The 15,744-nt window shown below is 34.5% G+C and overlaps 1 protein-coding gene across 4 annotated transcripts in view; it reads left to right on the top strand.

Moving 5' to 3' along the window:
- PTPN3 (protein tyrosine phosphatase non-receptor type 3) overlaps positions 1–15,744 on the top strand; it is a 158,404-nt gene that overhangs the window by 129,792 nt on the left and 12,868 nt on the right. For 3 of the 4 annotated variants that reach the window (XM_059479242.1, XM_059479258.1, XM_059479266.1), the window contains exons 17-24: positions 371–448; positions 1,437–1,493; positions 6,127–6,283; positions 7,975–8,141; positions 10,745–10,835; positions 11,081–11,142; positions 12,006–12,152; positions 14,264–14,392. In XM_059479242.1, the coding sequence (XP_059335225.1) occupies positions 371–448; positions 1,437–1,493; positions 6,127–6,283; positions 7,975–8,141; positions 10,745–10,835; positions 11,081–11,142; positions 12,006–12,152; positions 14,264–14,392 (888 nt within the window). The remainder of the gene's footprint in view (positions 1–370; positions 449–1,436; positions 1,494–6,126; positions 6,284–7,974; positions 8,142–10,744; positions 10,836–11,080; positions 11,143–12,005; positions 12,153–14,263; positions 14,393–15,744) is intronic. The other variant, XM_059479251.1, reaches the window with a different exon arrangement.

Below are 15,744 nucleotides of genomic sequence, written 5' to 3'. Positions count from 1 at the left end.
AGCTCTAAAGATGGTCACTTCATTGTTCTTGGAATAGAGTCATTTCTATTCATATGTTGCACCTAAACTTTTAATGAAAACAGGTTGGAACTTTAATAGGATTTATCAATTTGGAAGGAAAGCTAAGATGAGAGTAATGATGTTAAGACAGAGCAACCAGAAAATATTTGCTGAGATGTACATTGTTATTTTTACTATTTAAAAGGTTACTACCATAGGTGTGTTCTACAACCATATCCTCTTCCTATTTCAAAGATTTATTTACATAGAGTGTTTTTGTTCAGCACTTCTAAATTTGGTTGCACTGTTTTCTAATTTGCTGATATTTTCTTCTAAAAATCAGAACATTTTCTTTTTCTATATATTCCAGAATGACCTAATTGAGGGAGATTTACTATTGGTGCGTATCATACCAGATGAAGAAGGGAAGTTTGGATTTAATCTAAAGGTAAACCAGCTGTCTTTTACTTATCTTTAAATGTTTTATGGATAAGATGTATTTACTTCATAAATTATTATACTAAATTTTTTTAGTATAATGATTTGGAGAAAGCAATCTATTTTACAGGACTGTCCTGTGGACTGAGAATTTTTAGAAGTGGCAGCCTAATCCTTAAGTACTAAAGCAACACTTACAAAAATAAGCATCTAATAGTTCTCTGGTTTTCAGTTGCATATATTATGGTATGGCCCATATCCAAGGCACACCACCTATTTGGCTGCTGAAATATGAACTTGAAGGCCTAATTTAAGGCATCACCTTTTGGAAAATGGGACCTCTGTATTTTAAAACAATTTAAATAGTTTGTGCTGTTCCATTTAATTATATCCTTTAGAAATCATATTGAAAATTTGAAAATTAATTTGTGAAGAAAATTTAAATTATTGTTGGTAATTGACTATTGTAAATGTTTTAAATTCCCTTAATGAAATTCCATTTAAGCAGAGTATGATAAATTTGCCATAATATCAAAATTAGAGTTTGGTCATTTCACCTTGGCTTTTTATTGGTAATGTAAAGAGAATAAAGGAGTACAATTGTCTGGGACTTTGATCCTACCAGATTCCTTGCACATTTGCCACAAAATCTAAGAAAACTGTCTGCCTTGGAAGTTCAAGTGTTAAATTTGGCTTGCTTCAAGCACAGGGTTACAAAAAATGTTCCATTTAATCTGTTTATGCTTATTAGAATGTACAGCCTGAAGCAGACACTCAGTCTAGTTTACTGGAAATTGGTACATTTAAAGACACCACAACTCACCCCATAATGCCCCATTTACTGATGAAAATTCAGTCCTACCAACCCTGTCCATGATGACACAGCATAAAAATATATATATAAAAAGAAAATAAGCAATTACTTCTTTTAAATGCTGCTTATGCTTAATGATAGATTTATGGGTGCTATTTACTTGATATTCCTCTCATTCCTCTAGGGTGGAGTAGATCAGAAAATGCCATTGCTAGTATCAAGAATAACTCCAGGATCACCTGTAAGTAAATTCCTGAGGCTTTTAATCCCTTCCATTGCTACTCCTTCCACCTCTCAAAGGTCTGTACACATAAAAATTTGGACACCTGTAACCAGTATGAGATAGCAGCAGAACTGTTCTCATTAGGAATTGGTTTAACCAGTGATATCTTAAACCACGGATTAAAAGATCTGGAAGAGTTTGTCAAACCAGATATTAGTAGAAAGTATATTTGTGTTCTCCTGTCATCTCAAAAAGTGCATCCTGAACTGGAAAATGCTTGATATGGGGCAAGAACTGGGGAAAAGGAATATCATTTACTGAAGAAGTAAATAATTTGGGCCCCTGCACCCTAAAAGAAATAGCTGGTTTGAGGGAGATGTGGTAGGGATCTGCAAGATTAGAAGCACTGTGAAAAAGGAATTCCAGCAGAAATAAGGACTACTAAAATTAGGACTGCAGAAACAGGACTACTAAATTAAGTTTGTGAAGGTCAGGTTCTTCATGTTTGGTGAAGTAGTTCTTTGTGCAGAAGATAGTAGACCTGTGAAACTCCTTGACAAAGGATGTGTGGTTAAAATAATTTTGTGTGTGATCAGGACAGGACAAATACTTGGGGAAAAAAGCTATTGTTATTGACTAAGCTAGCCACAATAGGCTGAGGAAATCCTTAGGGCTAAAATTATTTATAGGATGGGAGAGTACTTGGCAGGAGAGAGGGAGCATAAAAAGGGAGCATATGTTTGCTCTGTTCCTATTTTGCCATAGAATTTTCCTTATGGAAATATTTATAGACTAGGTGAAATATATAAGAATCAGCAGAGCCATTGAGTTCTTCTGTTGAATTTTGAAATAATAATAGGAACATAAAATCTTTTCAAAACTTTTTTTCTAAATAATTATCACATAACATTGTGAGGATAAATGTTATATCAAATTTTTTCACTTGCCTTTTTCCAAACTATATTTCCTAGCTCTCATAAAATAATTTCAGTGCAGACTTCTTAGGAAATATTACGGACTTAATCCTAAAAATACAAGGCACTCGGAATCTTCTGACTCTTCTGAAATTTGATAAGCAGTCACAGGACTGATGTCTAAATGTCATGATGCTAATCCAGCTGAAACAGATTGCTTGAGAAGTTATTTTTTTGTCACATTTATGATTTTTGGCCTGATTTACACAGTTCATAGCACTCCTTTATGAACCATAATAATTATTTGAAAAAGTGTTTGGTAGGAAATTGTAATTATAACTTACATCTAGGAATTGAAAATAAAACAGTTCCTAAGATACTTCATGGTCAACCTAGCAAATATTCTAAGGGTAATTTGAGATTCTGAAATTACATAGGGCAAACAGGCTCATTCTGCAATCAGAGAATGAAAGAAGTTTCTCCAGAGGCAGTAATTTCCTTTGGCAGAGTTGGCTGGTCCTCTGGAAAGTATTGATCTGTATTTTTTCCTCTTGGATTGAAAACGGCAGGTGTTCCAACTTTGAACACTTCATTGAAGTGTCTCCCTTTGGTGTCGTAGGCATGGACAAGAGTGACTAATTATCTCTCTAGCCTAGTAAACCACCAAGTGAGCAAGTGGTGGTTACTATGTCAAAGTAACCAGGATCACAGAAAAAAATTGGAAACGGCTATTCAATATATAATACTCAGTAGCAGTGTTAGGGAAATCATGTCATGTGTTAGCAAGAGGAAAATAATACATTTATTTTTAGAGAATAGCGGTATTAACATTGATTATATTGTTTTCCATAAACAAAACTTTACCTGTTCTTTACTGTTTAATGAAATGAAGCTGATAGTTCAAATTTAAGTCTGTTGAATGCATTTTGATATTATTTTAGCTCAGTTATAACTTACCTTCATTACTGCTATTTCAACTTCCTCTAGATTCACTCATTACCCTGTAAAATGTCTTCAGGGATGCTATTTGGTAATATTATTTGCTAAGATTATTTCTCAGGTCTGTAGGTCGCTTTTTTCTCACTTTACTACAAAAAGATGTGTATTTTTTAGAGGAGGGGAAAGCAAATCTACTCCCCAAAATAAGGCAGCATTTTTCTTTACACCTCCTAAAGTTCTTTTAAAACAATCTTTTAATAAAGCAGCAATGTAGTATGCTGGGGAAACTGAAGGACTGAGTACCCAAAATTTTTATGAAAGCACATTTTAGTGAAGGAACAACCATATATTGCATCTGTTTGGCTTGGGGTTTTTTTAAATTAAAGTTCTCTACAGATTTTTTTTCACAAACAGTATTAATGCTCTCAGGTGCTAAAGAGGTCATTATAGTTTTATGTAATAGAGCTTTTAATGGAAAAAAACCCATGCATGCTCCTTGGAGCAATAGCAGGTCATGAGCATAAAAATGACACATCGGGTGTATCAATAGGAAAGAGAGTCTTTGACATAATAAATTGCCTGGAAGAGCTCAGAATCTGAAAAATCTGTAAATTATGCTTGCATAGGAGGAATTAATTCTCCTTTGAGATATATTTTATATAGTCAGATGATTCAAATAAGAGGGCTGGTGCATTAACATATCACATGATTAACAAAGTTTGTTTGAGCAAAGATATTAGTCCATCTGTAATAAAGACTAATAGGAGGCAGCCAAGAAATTTAAATTATAGGCAGATATAGGAACTCAGAAACCATTTCTTTCAAGTTTTTGTTGATGTCTTGACTCTCCTAGACTGACCTTATATGGTCTTTATATCAACTATCTTCCCAAATATTTATATTTCAAAGAGAAAAACTTAACAATATTTAAGAGTAATTTAATTAGTCATTCATAGTTACATTCTTTAGTCTTGCCTTTGTAAATTGTAAAAAATGTGGCAAGGGGACCTGTGAATACCTAGTTAAATCAGTATTGAAGAACATCATGGCTGCTCCTAATTCCCATTCTTTTTCTGTTTACATTTTTTATGAATCATTGTCAATCTTTCCTATCCTTATTTTCTTTTCTTATTTCTATGAAAAAAGTTGGGGGCAACTATTCCTTCTTTAAATTTTTAATCAGCTTTTCTGCATGCGATTTTTTCCCCTTGCATGCATCTTTCTTCTCTCTTCTTCTTTATCTGTTTTTTGGCGCTAAGACAGGTCTTAAGTTTTCTTTTCTTTAACTCCGTTTGCTGGTACAAATGACTCCCAATTTATTTTCTTCATTTTCTTACCACTATTTTTTTTATTCTGCATTTTTCATCTTTGTGATATTTTTTGTGATATAATTTCTTCTTTCCATCTCCTATTTACTAGTTGGTAATATATTAGGAGCCATTGGTGCATGGCATAATCAGGATTGAATCAAGTTTTAATTTCTTGTTCACAGGGGATTGGTAATGGTTGTTTTGTAGGGCTAATGATATTGGATGAATAAAGCCCAGGGAACCTTTGCTGGCTATGAAGGAAACACAGGGAACACCTATGAAAAAATAAAAACAGTAAAGGTCTATGTCTCATTCATACAATAAATGAAATGAAGTGTTTATATATCACTTGTGTAGCTGGAGACTTCGTAGACAAAGATTAGGATAGTAATGATGAAAAAATTGTTACATTACTTGACACTCAAAGATTGTGGAATCCTGCATATTCATATTAGAGAAGCACAGAAAGTTGGAAGGGACCTGGAGGGCCTCTTGTCCAATCCCCTCTGCTCAAGAGTCACCTAGAGACAGTTGTCCAGGACCATATCCAGGTGGCTTTTGAGGGCTCTGAGGTGGGAGACTGCACAGTATCTCGGCAACCTGCTGGAGTGCTCAGTCACCACAGCAGTAGAACTGTTTCCTGATGCTTGAATGGAGCCTCCTGTGTTTTAGTTTGAGCTCTTTGCCTCTGATCCTGTCACTAAGCACCTCTGAGAGTTTGGCTTCATCCTCTCTGTGTCTTCCATCTAAGTATTTATGTACATTGCAAGATCCCCTTGAGCCGTTTCTTCTCTAGGCTAAATACTCCCAGCTCTCTGAGTCTTCCTGCATGCAAGGGCTGCTCTAGTCCCTTGGACATCTTTGTAGCATCATCATCATCGTATTCTGGCCATAGCTTTAATTGCTTTGTGCTCGACATAGGGCTAAACATACAGAGAACTGTGGCAGAAACAAAGCAAAACAAACCTTGGAGTCCAGCAGTTAATCTAAATCTAAAGAAGACTCTACAAAGTAAAAAAGATATGAAATGTGTGTGGATTTCTTTGAAATTTAAAGTGCATATGTGGGGAATGTCATGTTACTTTGATCATGTTCATGAAAATCATGTTTGGATTTCTTAGTATTCACTGCATAAAAAGTGAACTGGATTATCTCATGTGCCCAAAACACTATCAAAAAATTCAGAGGTTGTTGACACTTGGAGTCTGAAATACAGATCTTTGAGAGCAATTTGTTTGATTAATGTGAATTCTTTTTAAAGCTATCAATATGTTGTTTGAATTGTTTGTTCCTTATTGTTAGGGAGAAGCTTTGAAGCACGAGAGCTTTAGAACTGAAACCTTTGATAGAACCTCTGATACAGAATATGAAACTTTGCCAGGAGAACTGTGAAGACTTTGCTTACACGATATATTTAATATGCTGATATGTTCCTGCTTGCACAACTGATTGTGATGACATTAATGTCTTTCTTTGGTCTTGAAACAGGCTGATAAATGCATTCCAAAGCTGAATGAAGGTGATCAGATAGTATTAATTAATGGCCGAGATATCTCAGAGCACACTCATGACCAGGTGGTCATGTTCATAAAAGCCAGCAGAGAATCCCACACAAGAGAGCTTGCACTTTTGGTCCGGAGGAAAGGTAACTGGGCTAATTTTATTCACTTCTAGTGTTTTTGAGACTGTTGCTCTTGTGCTTGGTGGTGTACTCTCTTCTGTTTGCATAAGCATGTTCTCAGAGCACTTGGAGTAGGTCTGTGCAAATAGTAGGTCTCACTAAATTTAAATTAGTAGTAGAAGTAGTTTAAACTATATAGGTTCTTACCACTGCCACAGAGTCATGCAAGTTAGAATTTCTTCTTATTTTTTGTTCTAAAAATCTATGCGAATAAATAGTCCCTTTAAAAGATTTTTTTGGTGACGTGAGGTGCTGTTTTTTTTTGTAAATAAAGCATAATTTTAAAAACCTGCAAGTGCAGATTCACAAAAACTCATGGGCTGTTCCCGTGCACAATTATGTGATGAAACAAATCAAATAAGCTGCTCCTCACCTCATTCTTAGAGTAGACATTTTGTGACAATACTGGGATAAACCTGTGTTGGTTGCTTGCAGAACTGCTGCCTGCAAAAAGGAGACAATCTTTGAAATATGCAGGATTTTAAGCCAGTATGTTTAAAAATGGAAAACTCATCCAGCTTGGTATTGCTTGCTCCATATTTAAACACCTGTAGATGCCAAGAGCTTTCAGATGATGTCAGACTCTTAATTTTGTTATTTGCTTTCCTTAAAAGGTATGGTAAGACATTAGCACACACAATTACACAAAGTTCCTGATTGCATGAAGACATACAAATCTGAAGGGATTAGGCATTACTAGGAAATAAGAGGGAATGAAACAGCCTAAGTGATAGGTACTTCTGTAACACTGGCTTTATTTAAAACTTCTTGTGTTTCTAAGATAGAGGGGCTCTTTATTTTATTTTCTACTGGCTTTATGCAGCATTTAGTTTTCCCTTAATTTTCTAGTCCCCTTCCAACTTGCAAATAAGAGAAATCTTAAAGATGACCCATGGCCCCATACCATGGGTAATTTTTTATAGGCTTGAGCATAACCAGCTCCCCATTCTCTGAAGTTTGGCAGGTGTGAACTCTTCCCATCACTGCAGGGTAACCACAGCTGGACATGTCTGGTGATACAATACATTTCATAGGGACAGAACTGTTCTGCAGATTGCTTATTAATGTTTGTCATGTTCTTCAATAGCAAGGAATGTTGTAGAAAATTGACTAATAATTCTTTTTAACTTTAGTTAGTTCCTTCAGTGTTTGCATAAGAAATTGTAAAAGATAATTGCCTTCTCTAATGGCAAAGGAGTGTGATGAAGGGATTTTTGCCTTTGTTTTGCTGTTGGAGGTCCAAACTGAATGAAGTTTCTTGTAGAGATATTCCACTAATTATGATCTACACTTCTTTAGGTAAAACTCCCTTGTTTTTTACCATGGTGGATGTTGTGTTTCATTAGCCTATTTAGCAGTTCATCAGGCAAGACAAATTTGCAAAAACCTCCTTGTGCTAGGAATTCAAGTTCTTTGCCTTCATAAACAGCCATTTGGAGTTTTTCTTTCAGAAAGGTCATAGGCACATTATACTCTTTATAGTTTCTACAGTAATATAGTACAAAAAGAAGCGTAATTAAACTGTGGCTTTTAATTATTTGCTTTTCTGAAGTTTTGCAAATTCTGTTGTTATTTCAAGCTAGTAAATTTTAATATCTGTTAAAAACACATTAATGCTCTATGTAATGGATTATAACTTCATACACATCTTTCAGCAGTTAAACAGTTTGTGGATCCCATATCAGAAGATGAAGCTGATTCCCACACCCTGCCAGAATCTATTCTTCCTGTCTGTTCTGAATACGGTGGTGATACACTGGAGGAGTCTATGGAGCAGCTAAGAAGAGGGCTAGAAAGTGGGACTGTCCTTATTCAGTTTGAGGTAAGTAATACTCAGCTCTGTAATGCTGTGAGTGTAGAACAATAGCTGTAACCAGTGAGTAATGGAGGGGCTGTAATTAGTTGCAAATCTCATTGTTCCTCTTCAATCTTATCTCAAGAGAGCAACAATTTGACTTGCCCATCAGTTTCACACTTCACTACTTAGAATAAGGAAGAATGAGTTTTAAGTCTTAGACAAAATACCATCTGCTGAGAAAAATGTATTTAAGTTGTTTTTGGCTCAAGTAACCAAAGTTCACTAAATCAGGTTGGTTTTTTTTTTGTAGTTGTTTAATTAAGTAGAGTAGTGGGATTTTGACAGAGGTCATTCTTGCACTTTGTTTCCTTTTCTATGTTTTTCAATGTGTTAGCTTAGAAAACTAGCTAATAAAATTTTCATATTTTATTAAATTAATTCCCTCAGTGTTAGTATAAGAAATTCCAAAGGATAATTCCTCTGCTTCTCTAATGGCAATGGAGTGCAGTGTGTATGTTTGTGGTTGCTTTACTGTTGTAGATTCAAGCATTTGTAGTAGCTCTGAGTAAACCTTAGTTTATTATGGTTTATAAAATTGGCATTGGGTTCTGGAGTAACTCCTTCTGTCACTGAAAACTTGTCAAACAGCAATAAAATTTCTTCCCCTTTTGATATTTTTTCCTTTACTTTTTTTGTTTTAAAGCTGGAAAATTTAATGGTAACAGCTGAAGAGTTGTGGTATTGTTTATTGTATAACCACTCTTTTTATGAGGTTTACTTTCTTTCTATGATTTCTGAGAATTAAAATTCCCCTGGTTTTAAGGAATTGTAGACAATGGTTCATAACTGCTTTCCAAAATCCACAGTACTGGATGCAATGCAGCAATTACAATGAATCTGTTGCTACTGCTATTGAAGTTGTAGCTCAAAAATATGAACTGACTTTCAATATCTTCTTAATTGTCAAATTTCTTGACTAAATTTGTACACAAATTTCCTGTAGTGAACTTAATAGGATATTTGATCCTTTATGATATTCTGATAAATGATATTATGATATTCATAGGATATTTGAGCCTATATTTTATCTTTTTATGGCAATATTTATAAAAGGATTTTACAGAAAAAATATGAAAGCTTTTTGAAATCTAATAAACTAGGGTACGGCTTAGTGGTCTTCTTGCTTTGAGTTCATTGTTTAGTGATCTTCAGAAGCAGAGGCAATGGCAGTGTCCACTCATCAGCTTTGGTGACTCAAACTCTTTTTTCACTTTAGTAAAATAGTAAATAATTAGCCAGTAGACTGTGAATAATCAAGTTTTTCCAGAATATCATCCTCCATTTAGTCAGAATTTAAGAAGTATGTCAATAGCAAGTGACTGTTTGCCAGGCAACAGTGAAGCTCAAGAATGGTTACTTGACTTTAAATTATTCTTCTCTGTCTTCCTAAAAAAGGCAGAAATTGCATCCAGACTCTAGTAAAGTGGAACTTGGCTTACAACAGATAGAAACTTTTCCATTACATATATTATCAAGTTCTCTCCTCACATGGCTTGTTCAACTTGTATAAGTTGAAAAGTTCAGTGATCTGTGAACACAGAATTTTAAGGTCCAGCAAATCTCAGTAGAATAAATATTTTTGTGTATTGCTCTTTTTCTCTCAACCAGAAGTATGGGATTTAAGCCTCCTATTTGTTTCATTCCATTTTATATATGGAACAACATTCAAAATCTTCATTAAACATATGAATTCATATATAATGAACTCTGTGGTAAGTGTTCAGTGGCACATCCAGATTTAATAACTCAGTCGTAAGGTACTTTCATGTATATTTAATACACAAAAGCTATAGTTGTTATATATACAGTTCTTGTGGGTTTGTTTGGTTTTGTTGTTGTTGTTTCCCCTCTGTACCTTTTTTTGTCTTGTTTGATGTACATAGAAGCAAATATCATTAGAGTTTGAAAAGATCTCCAGGATCATAGAATCCAACCATTAACCTCACACCAACTTCAAAATTTTGGTTATACACACATAATATGTACCCCATTACTGTGTCCATTTACTCCAGATCAAGTCTGCAACATAGGCCTTGGCCCAAAAGCAAAGAAGTCACATGTTAAGAGATTGATACATTGAAGTTGTAGTTTTTTAGTTACTTGCAGGATTGAAATGGATAGGTTTATTCCACAGAATAAAACTTTTCTGAAATTTTTGTATTATAGTTGATTCCAGAGAGTAAGTCTGTGGCTATTTTTTTGTTCTGATGCCATTCACTGCTCCCTTGTTGCACCCTCAATCACTGTTGTCCTTCTGGCCTGCAAAAGGCAGTTCTAAAAGCAAAAGGCAAACTGGCAGAGCAATGGTTTATATCAATGATGCTCACATGCTGTTTTTGCTTTTTTCCTAGAAATTTTTCTAGCTATCTTGATGGGCTAGCAACAACAGAAATTCTTGTCATGTTAAATACAAAAACCTCCCAAGTGAATTTTGCAGAAGGATAGGAAAAACATTAAAGAAAATACGTAGTTTTTTCAGTCTATGTATTTTTGTGTGAATGTAATTAGTGTGTGTGCAGCATAATCACATCCCCCAAAATCTTGTAATTTTTCATTCTACTTTGCAGCAACTTTACAGAAAGAAACCAGGATTGGCTGTTACATGTGCAAAGGTACCTCAGAATATGGACAAGAATAGATACAAAGATGTTCTACCTTGTGAGTCTAAAGTACAGTTTCTGCCTATTTTGCTTTTTAAAACTGTTATATTGAACTTACTGATTAAAGATTTAATTATATAATTGAAGTCATGTAATTGGTCATTGTATTTTCTAAAGGTAATTTACTCTGTTTGTATTCTGCTGTTTGTGTTTCTGCAAGTCCTCAGGTTTTTTTAAACATAATAGAGGGGAAGTATGTCTCTTAATTGCTAATTTTATTCCCTCTTTCTTGTGTGTGTGCAGATGATGCCACAAGGATAATATTGCAAGGAGATGAAGATTACATTAATGCAAATTATGTGAATGTAAGTCATACAGAGACCTGCATTTACTCACTTTCTGTATTACTAAGCAGAAAAAAAAAAAAAAAGGCTTTTTTAGGGAATAAGGATATTTTATTTTAATTTGGGGGATTTGTAAATGTGAAAGATGTAAAATTTCATAACCTAAAAAATAGTGTCTGTTGTGAAACAGGTGACCATCCTAATACACAGTGAGTGCTGCCATGTAGTGATACACTGTGATATGTGCAGAGTTATTAACCAGTAAAAATTCTTTTATTTTTCCATATACTTCAAATGCTTAAGTTGTCTCCATAAAATGAAGCTGTTTTTTCCCTCTAGATCTGCTTATGACCATAGCTAACTATGAATGATCCAGAAGATAAACTAGAGCCTTGATTTTCCTAATCAATCAAGTGTAGGCTGGGAGTCAGGGAAAAAAAGGAGGAAAATGTGTATATATTTCTGTCAGATACATAAGCTAAGCACCTAAATCACAGAGTCAATTATTAACATCCTGTGTTTAGTATCAGGCAATAATCAGCTTTGCAGTACCTTTGGTGAATATACCCCAACATCATTCCTTACTAAATATTAAAGAAAATTTAGAAAGCTTTGCAGTTTCAAGTTTTCAAGTACATTTTCACTATTAATCTTCTGCTCATAGTTCAGCATGAAGGACTACAGAATCTATGCTTTACATCTGTTGTAAATTAATGATTTAAAAGTTTTTTACATATCAAATTGTAATCTTGATTGTCTTATTACTTAGCTTTTTTGCCTTCTTCCCTCAAAACTTCCTTGAATAAAATGCAAAAGTTAAAAAAGTACTTGAGTAGTGAGAGTGAACGTAACATAGAGTGTTTTTTTTTTTTTTCTCTTTGTAGATGGAAATTCCTTCTGCTGGCATTGTGAACCGGTACATTGCTACTCAGGGACCTCTTCCACACACATGTGCACACTTCTGGCAGGTAGTCTGGGATCACAAATTATCACTGATCATCATGCTAACAACACTCACTGAACGAGGGCGGGTAAGTGCCCAGCTCCTCTGTATGCTGAAAAATGTACTGTAACTTTGAACTTTTTTCCTTTGTTACGGTTTGTTAAATAACCCTAAAAGAGGCCAACTTATTCAGTTGAATTATTCTCCTGAGGGCCAGGCTTTCTGAATTACTTAGGGCAGATAGTCCTGATTTTGCTTTTTGTTATGCTGCTTTGCAAACAAACCAGCTGTCTGATAGACAGAAATCACTGCATTCACTCAGTTGTGCTGATCAGACTGGTACTACATGCTGTTATTTTTCTCCCTGAGCATTGGCCTCCATGTGGCAGTTTCTCTTCAAAAGATTCAGAAAATGTCTGTAAGGATTGAGTGGGTTGAGCAAATCTTCTAGTCTAGCTGTACAAAGGAGTCTGCCATTGTGATATTTACTAGTGGTTAGAATTTAGCTTGCTTATTTTTTTTACATCTCAGGTTCCTTCCTAGAATTGGTCTGATAATTATTTTAATTATGTTTAGATAAATTCTGTTTCTCCTGGAATTTTGGAATAGCACAGTGAAAATCTGGTGTGTTTTGATTTAATTTGTCCTTTGCAGTTTTAAAGATTAAGTTTTTAGATTAAATGGGAAGATATTGGTTTTAAAGTTTTAGAAGCTGAAATCTCAACAGTTGGATTTTTTAAGAGGTAGAGAAGGTGGTGACTCTCATATGCCTTCACTGTAGCCTTTAGCTGTATTTTGTATGTGATCTGTCCTACATTATCAAATTTATCTGGCAAACCAGTCAAAACTCAGTGTTTTTAGAAAGCAAGGGAGTGAGTATTTTAGGTCTTAAACAGCATAAAGATTGAGATGTAAGGAAATAGAGTTAAGCAGCAATCAGGTTTTCACCACAGTCACATTATGTAGCTGCTCATGGAAGCAGACATTATTGAACATCACCTGACATAGAAATGCTCCCTGCATCTTTTGATTGTATTGGTATATTAATTTCTTTGTATTGAGGGGGAACACAGATTATTAATAGTCTGGAGTTAATACTTTTAGTTGGAAACTTCAGTTCAATTGTTGATAGCTTCTAATCATCCTGCTCGTACCTTTGCACACCAGACACATTTATAAGTTTTGTTTGCTTTCAGAAATTATTAAGATTTGCTCAGTTTGTGGGAGAACTTTCAGGCACAGAAAAAGATGTATATTCTTGTCAAGAATGTCCCCATTGGCAAATGCCAAGCATTTTCCTAGTCCCTGGAGATTTTGCATTCCAGACTGTCTCTTTCCAATGGTGTTAAGATTTGTATGATAGGATTTTTTTTTTTCCTCAGTAATGCTCTTTTTTTTTTTTTTTTTTCCCAAAATGAATACATTATTTTGGCTTAAATTTGAAGAGGCAAGTAGTTAAGATAAATTACTACAGTGAAACTTTCAGGCATAATGGTTATAATTTGAATTTCAAGCCTCTGAAAATTGAGCTCTATTAAAGGTAAAATTAAGAAATTTTAGCTTTCCAAAAATTCCAGCTCGTGCTACTCTATCAATTTAAAAGTTACAGACAAAAACAACTTTGAACTTTGTGCAAGTTGCAGTGTCACCTCCAAGTTTTAATAATTTCCACAGGTGGAGATTCCACATTCTCATAAGGCTCTTGTTTCTGTACTTGTTCTTTGTGGAAGTTTTTGCCAACATCTAGTCAGCTTCTTTACAGTTGTCTCTTGTCCTTTCATTGTTCACTTTTAAGAAAAGTGTGGCTTTGCCTTTGCTGTAACCTGCTATTAGATGGCTAAAGTTAGGTTGACATTTAACCCCTGCATTTCTTTTCTTAAGACAGAATAAATATATCTTTATTCTCCCACATTATGCCTTGAGAAGTCATTCTTGCAATTACAGATAAGCAGCAGACAAAGCATCATGCATCCAGTTTACCTGAATATTTATTATAAATTACTAAAACAGAAATTTATGGAGAACTTAGCCTATTTTGTCCCGTTATTTTTCAATTTGGATGGAAAAAAATCTAACCAGCAAATTAAAACAGATTTAGTACCACTCCTTGAATTCCCTGAACCATAACACAAGAAAGAAGGCTGGAAATGGAAGGGCTCGTATCCAATAGTTTTGATGTGTGCCTGATTTCCTTTACAGACCAAATGTCACCAGTATTGGCCTGATCCACCAGATGTAATGGAGTACGGCTGCTTCCGTGTCAGGTGCCACTCTGAAGACTGCACAATTGCTTATGTTGTCAGAGAAATGGTCATTACAAACATTGAGGTAAATGCTCCTTGCCTTGAATCATCCCCCAACAAGCTGAATGAATACATTTATAGATAGGTAGATAAATGTTAGAATCCTAAATGCTAAGAATACCCATATGCTAAGATGAAGACTATTTGGCAATGTATATGTGTATATCTCTGTGTGTGGATATGATGTGTGTCTATAAACACACGCAGACACATACATTTTTAAAAACAGAATATGTATACATTCTATGGATCAACATGGTATGATTATTTCTTTAGAGCTTCTTCAAAGACACACTTTTTGAAGTTCTATAATACATTATGCTGTAATACATTATGCTATTATAATACAGGTACTGCAATAAGCATCAAAAGGAAGTTTAGTGCTTTTCTTTAAACAGTTTTGCAATCACTGACTCTTCATAAGTACTTTGATTTATAAAGAGAGTTTTTTTCCTAAGTAACTCTGCCCTTTCATGGATGAAATACAGATCACTTGGTTAATAGCACATGCAGCTAGAACAGCTAATAAAGAAGTGAAGCATAATAAAGTTGTTTTGAGAGAAGATGCAGAATCTCACCACTTCCTTTTCATTTTCTTTAGTCAGATTTTTAAAAAGAAAAAAGTCCATATGTATCTCAATTGAAATGTGTAAAATTCATGAAAAATACTTATATTCCATAACTCCTAATACTTTCATACTAATGTCTAGAAATTTAGAAAGCAAAGAGAAGGCAAAACACAGCATATTGTGTTGTGAAATCCATGTTCAGGTCACATCTAGCCTTCCCACAACCTGAATTGTATGGGTTGAAGTTTGATTTTTGTTTCTAAGTTGACCTTCATTTCTATATGTTTTCCTTCTTCATCTCTTTTCCACATTTCTATGGCCACAGGTATTTTCTAAAAAGATGAAGGGTTTATGCTATCCTAAGGTGTATAAGAAATTGCTGCGTACTCACCAAAGGCAAATTTGCAGTCAGTCCTTTAAACTTCTGTATAGTTAAGTAGCTTTTACTGTTAGCAGAATTGCTAGTAGTAATAGTAAGTAGTAAGCAAGGAAAAGACAATATCTGTTTTGAAATATAATATTTAATCCAGGTTCTTACAGCAAGATGACCAATCCTTTAGTCTCATACATTTATAACTTGACATTCTCTCACTTGACAGTGCATCCAAATTTGTTTCAATGTGATTAATTTTTCCTTTGCAGTCATAAACATGTGAGATGTCAGATGTCAGTCCTTAAAGGTTTTTCAGTCAAGATAGTTTACTCTACTTCTATTTCTAGATATGAGAAACTGCCCAGTATGGGAGCAGCATGATATTTGTTTCTCTATTTTGGCCAATTACTCTGTAAGTGATAAACCTGAATGTCA

This window comes from Ammospiza nelsoni, chromosome 1 (assembly GCF_027579445.1).
Source record: "Ammospiza nelsoni isolate bAmmNel1 chromosome 1, bAmmNel1.pri, whole genome shotgun sequence".
Lineage (NCBI taxonomy): Eukaryota > Metazoa > Chordata > Aves > Passeriformes > Passerellidae > Ammospiza > Ammospiza nelsoni.
This window is presented reverse-complemented; position numbering and strand designations above follow the sequence as displayed.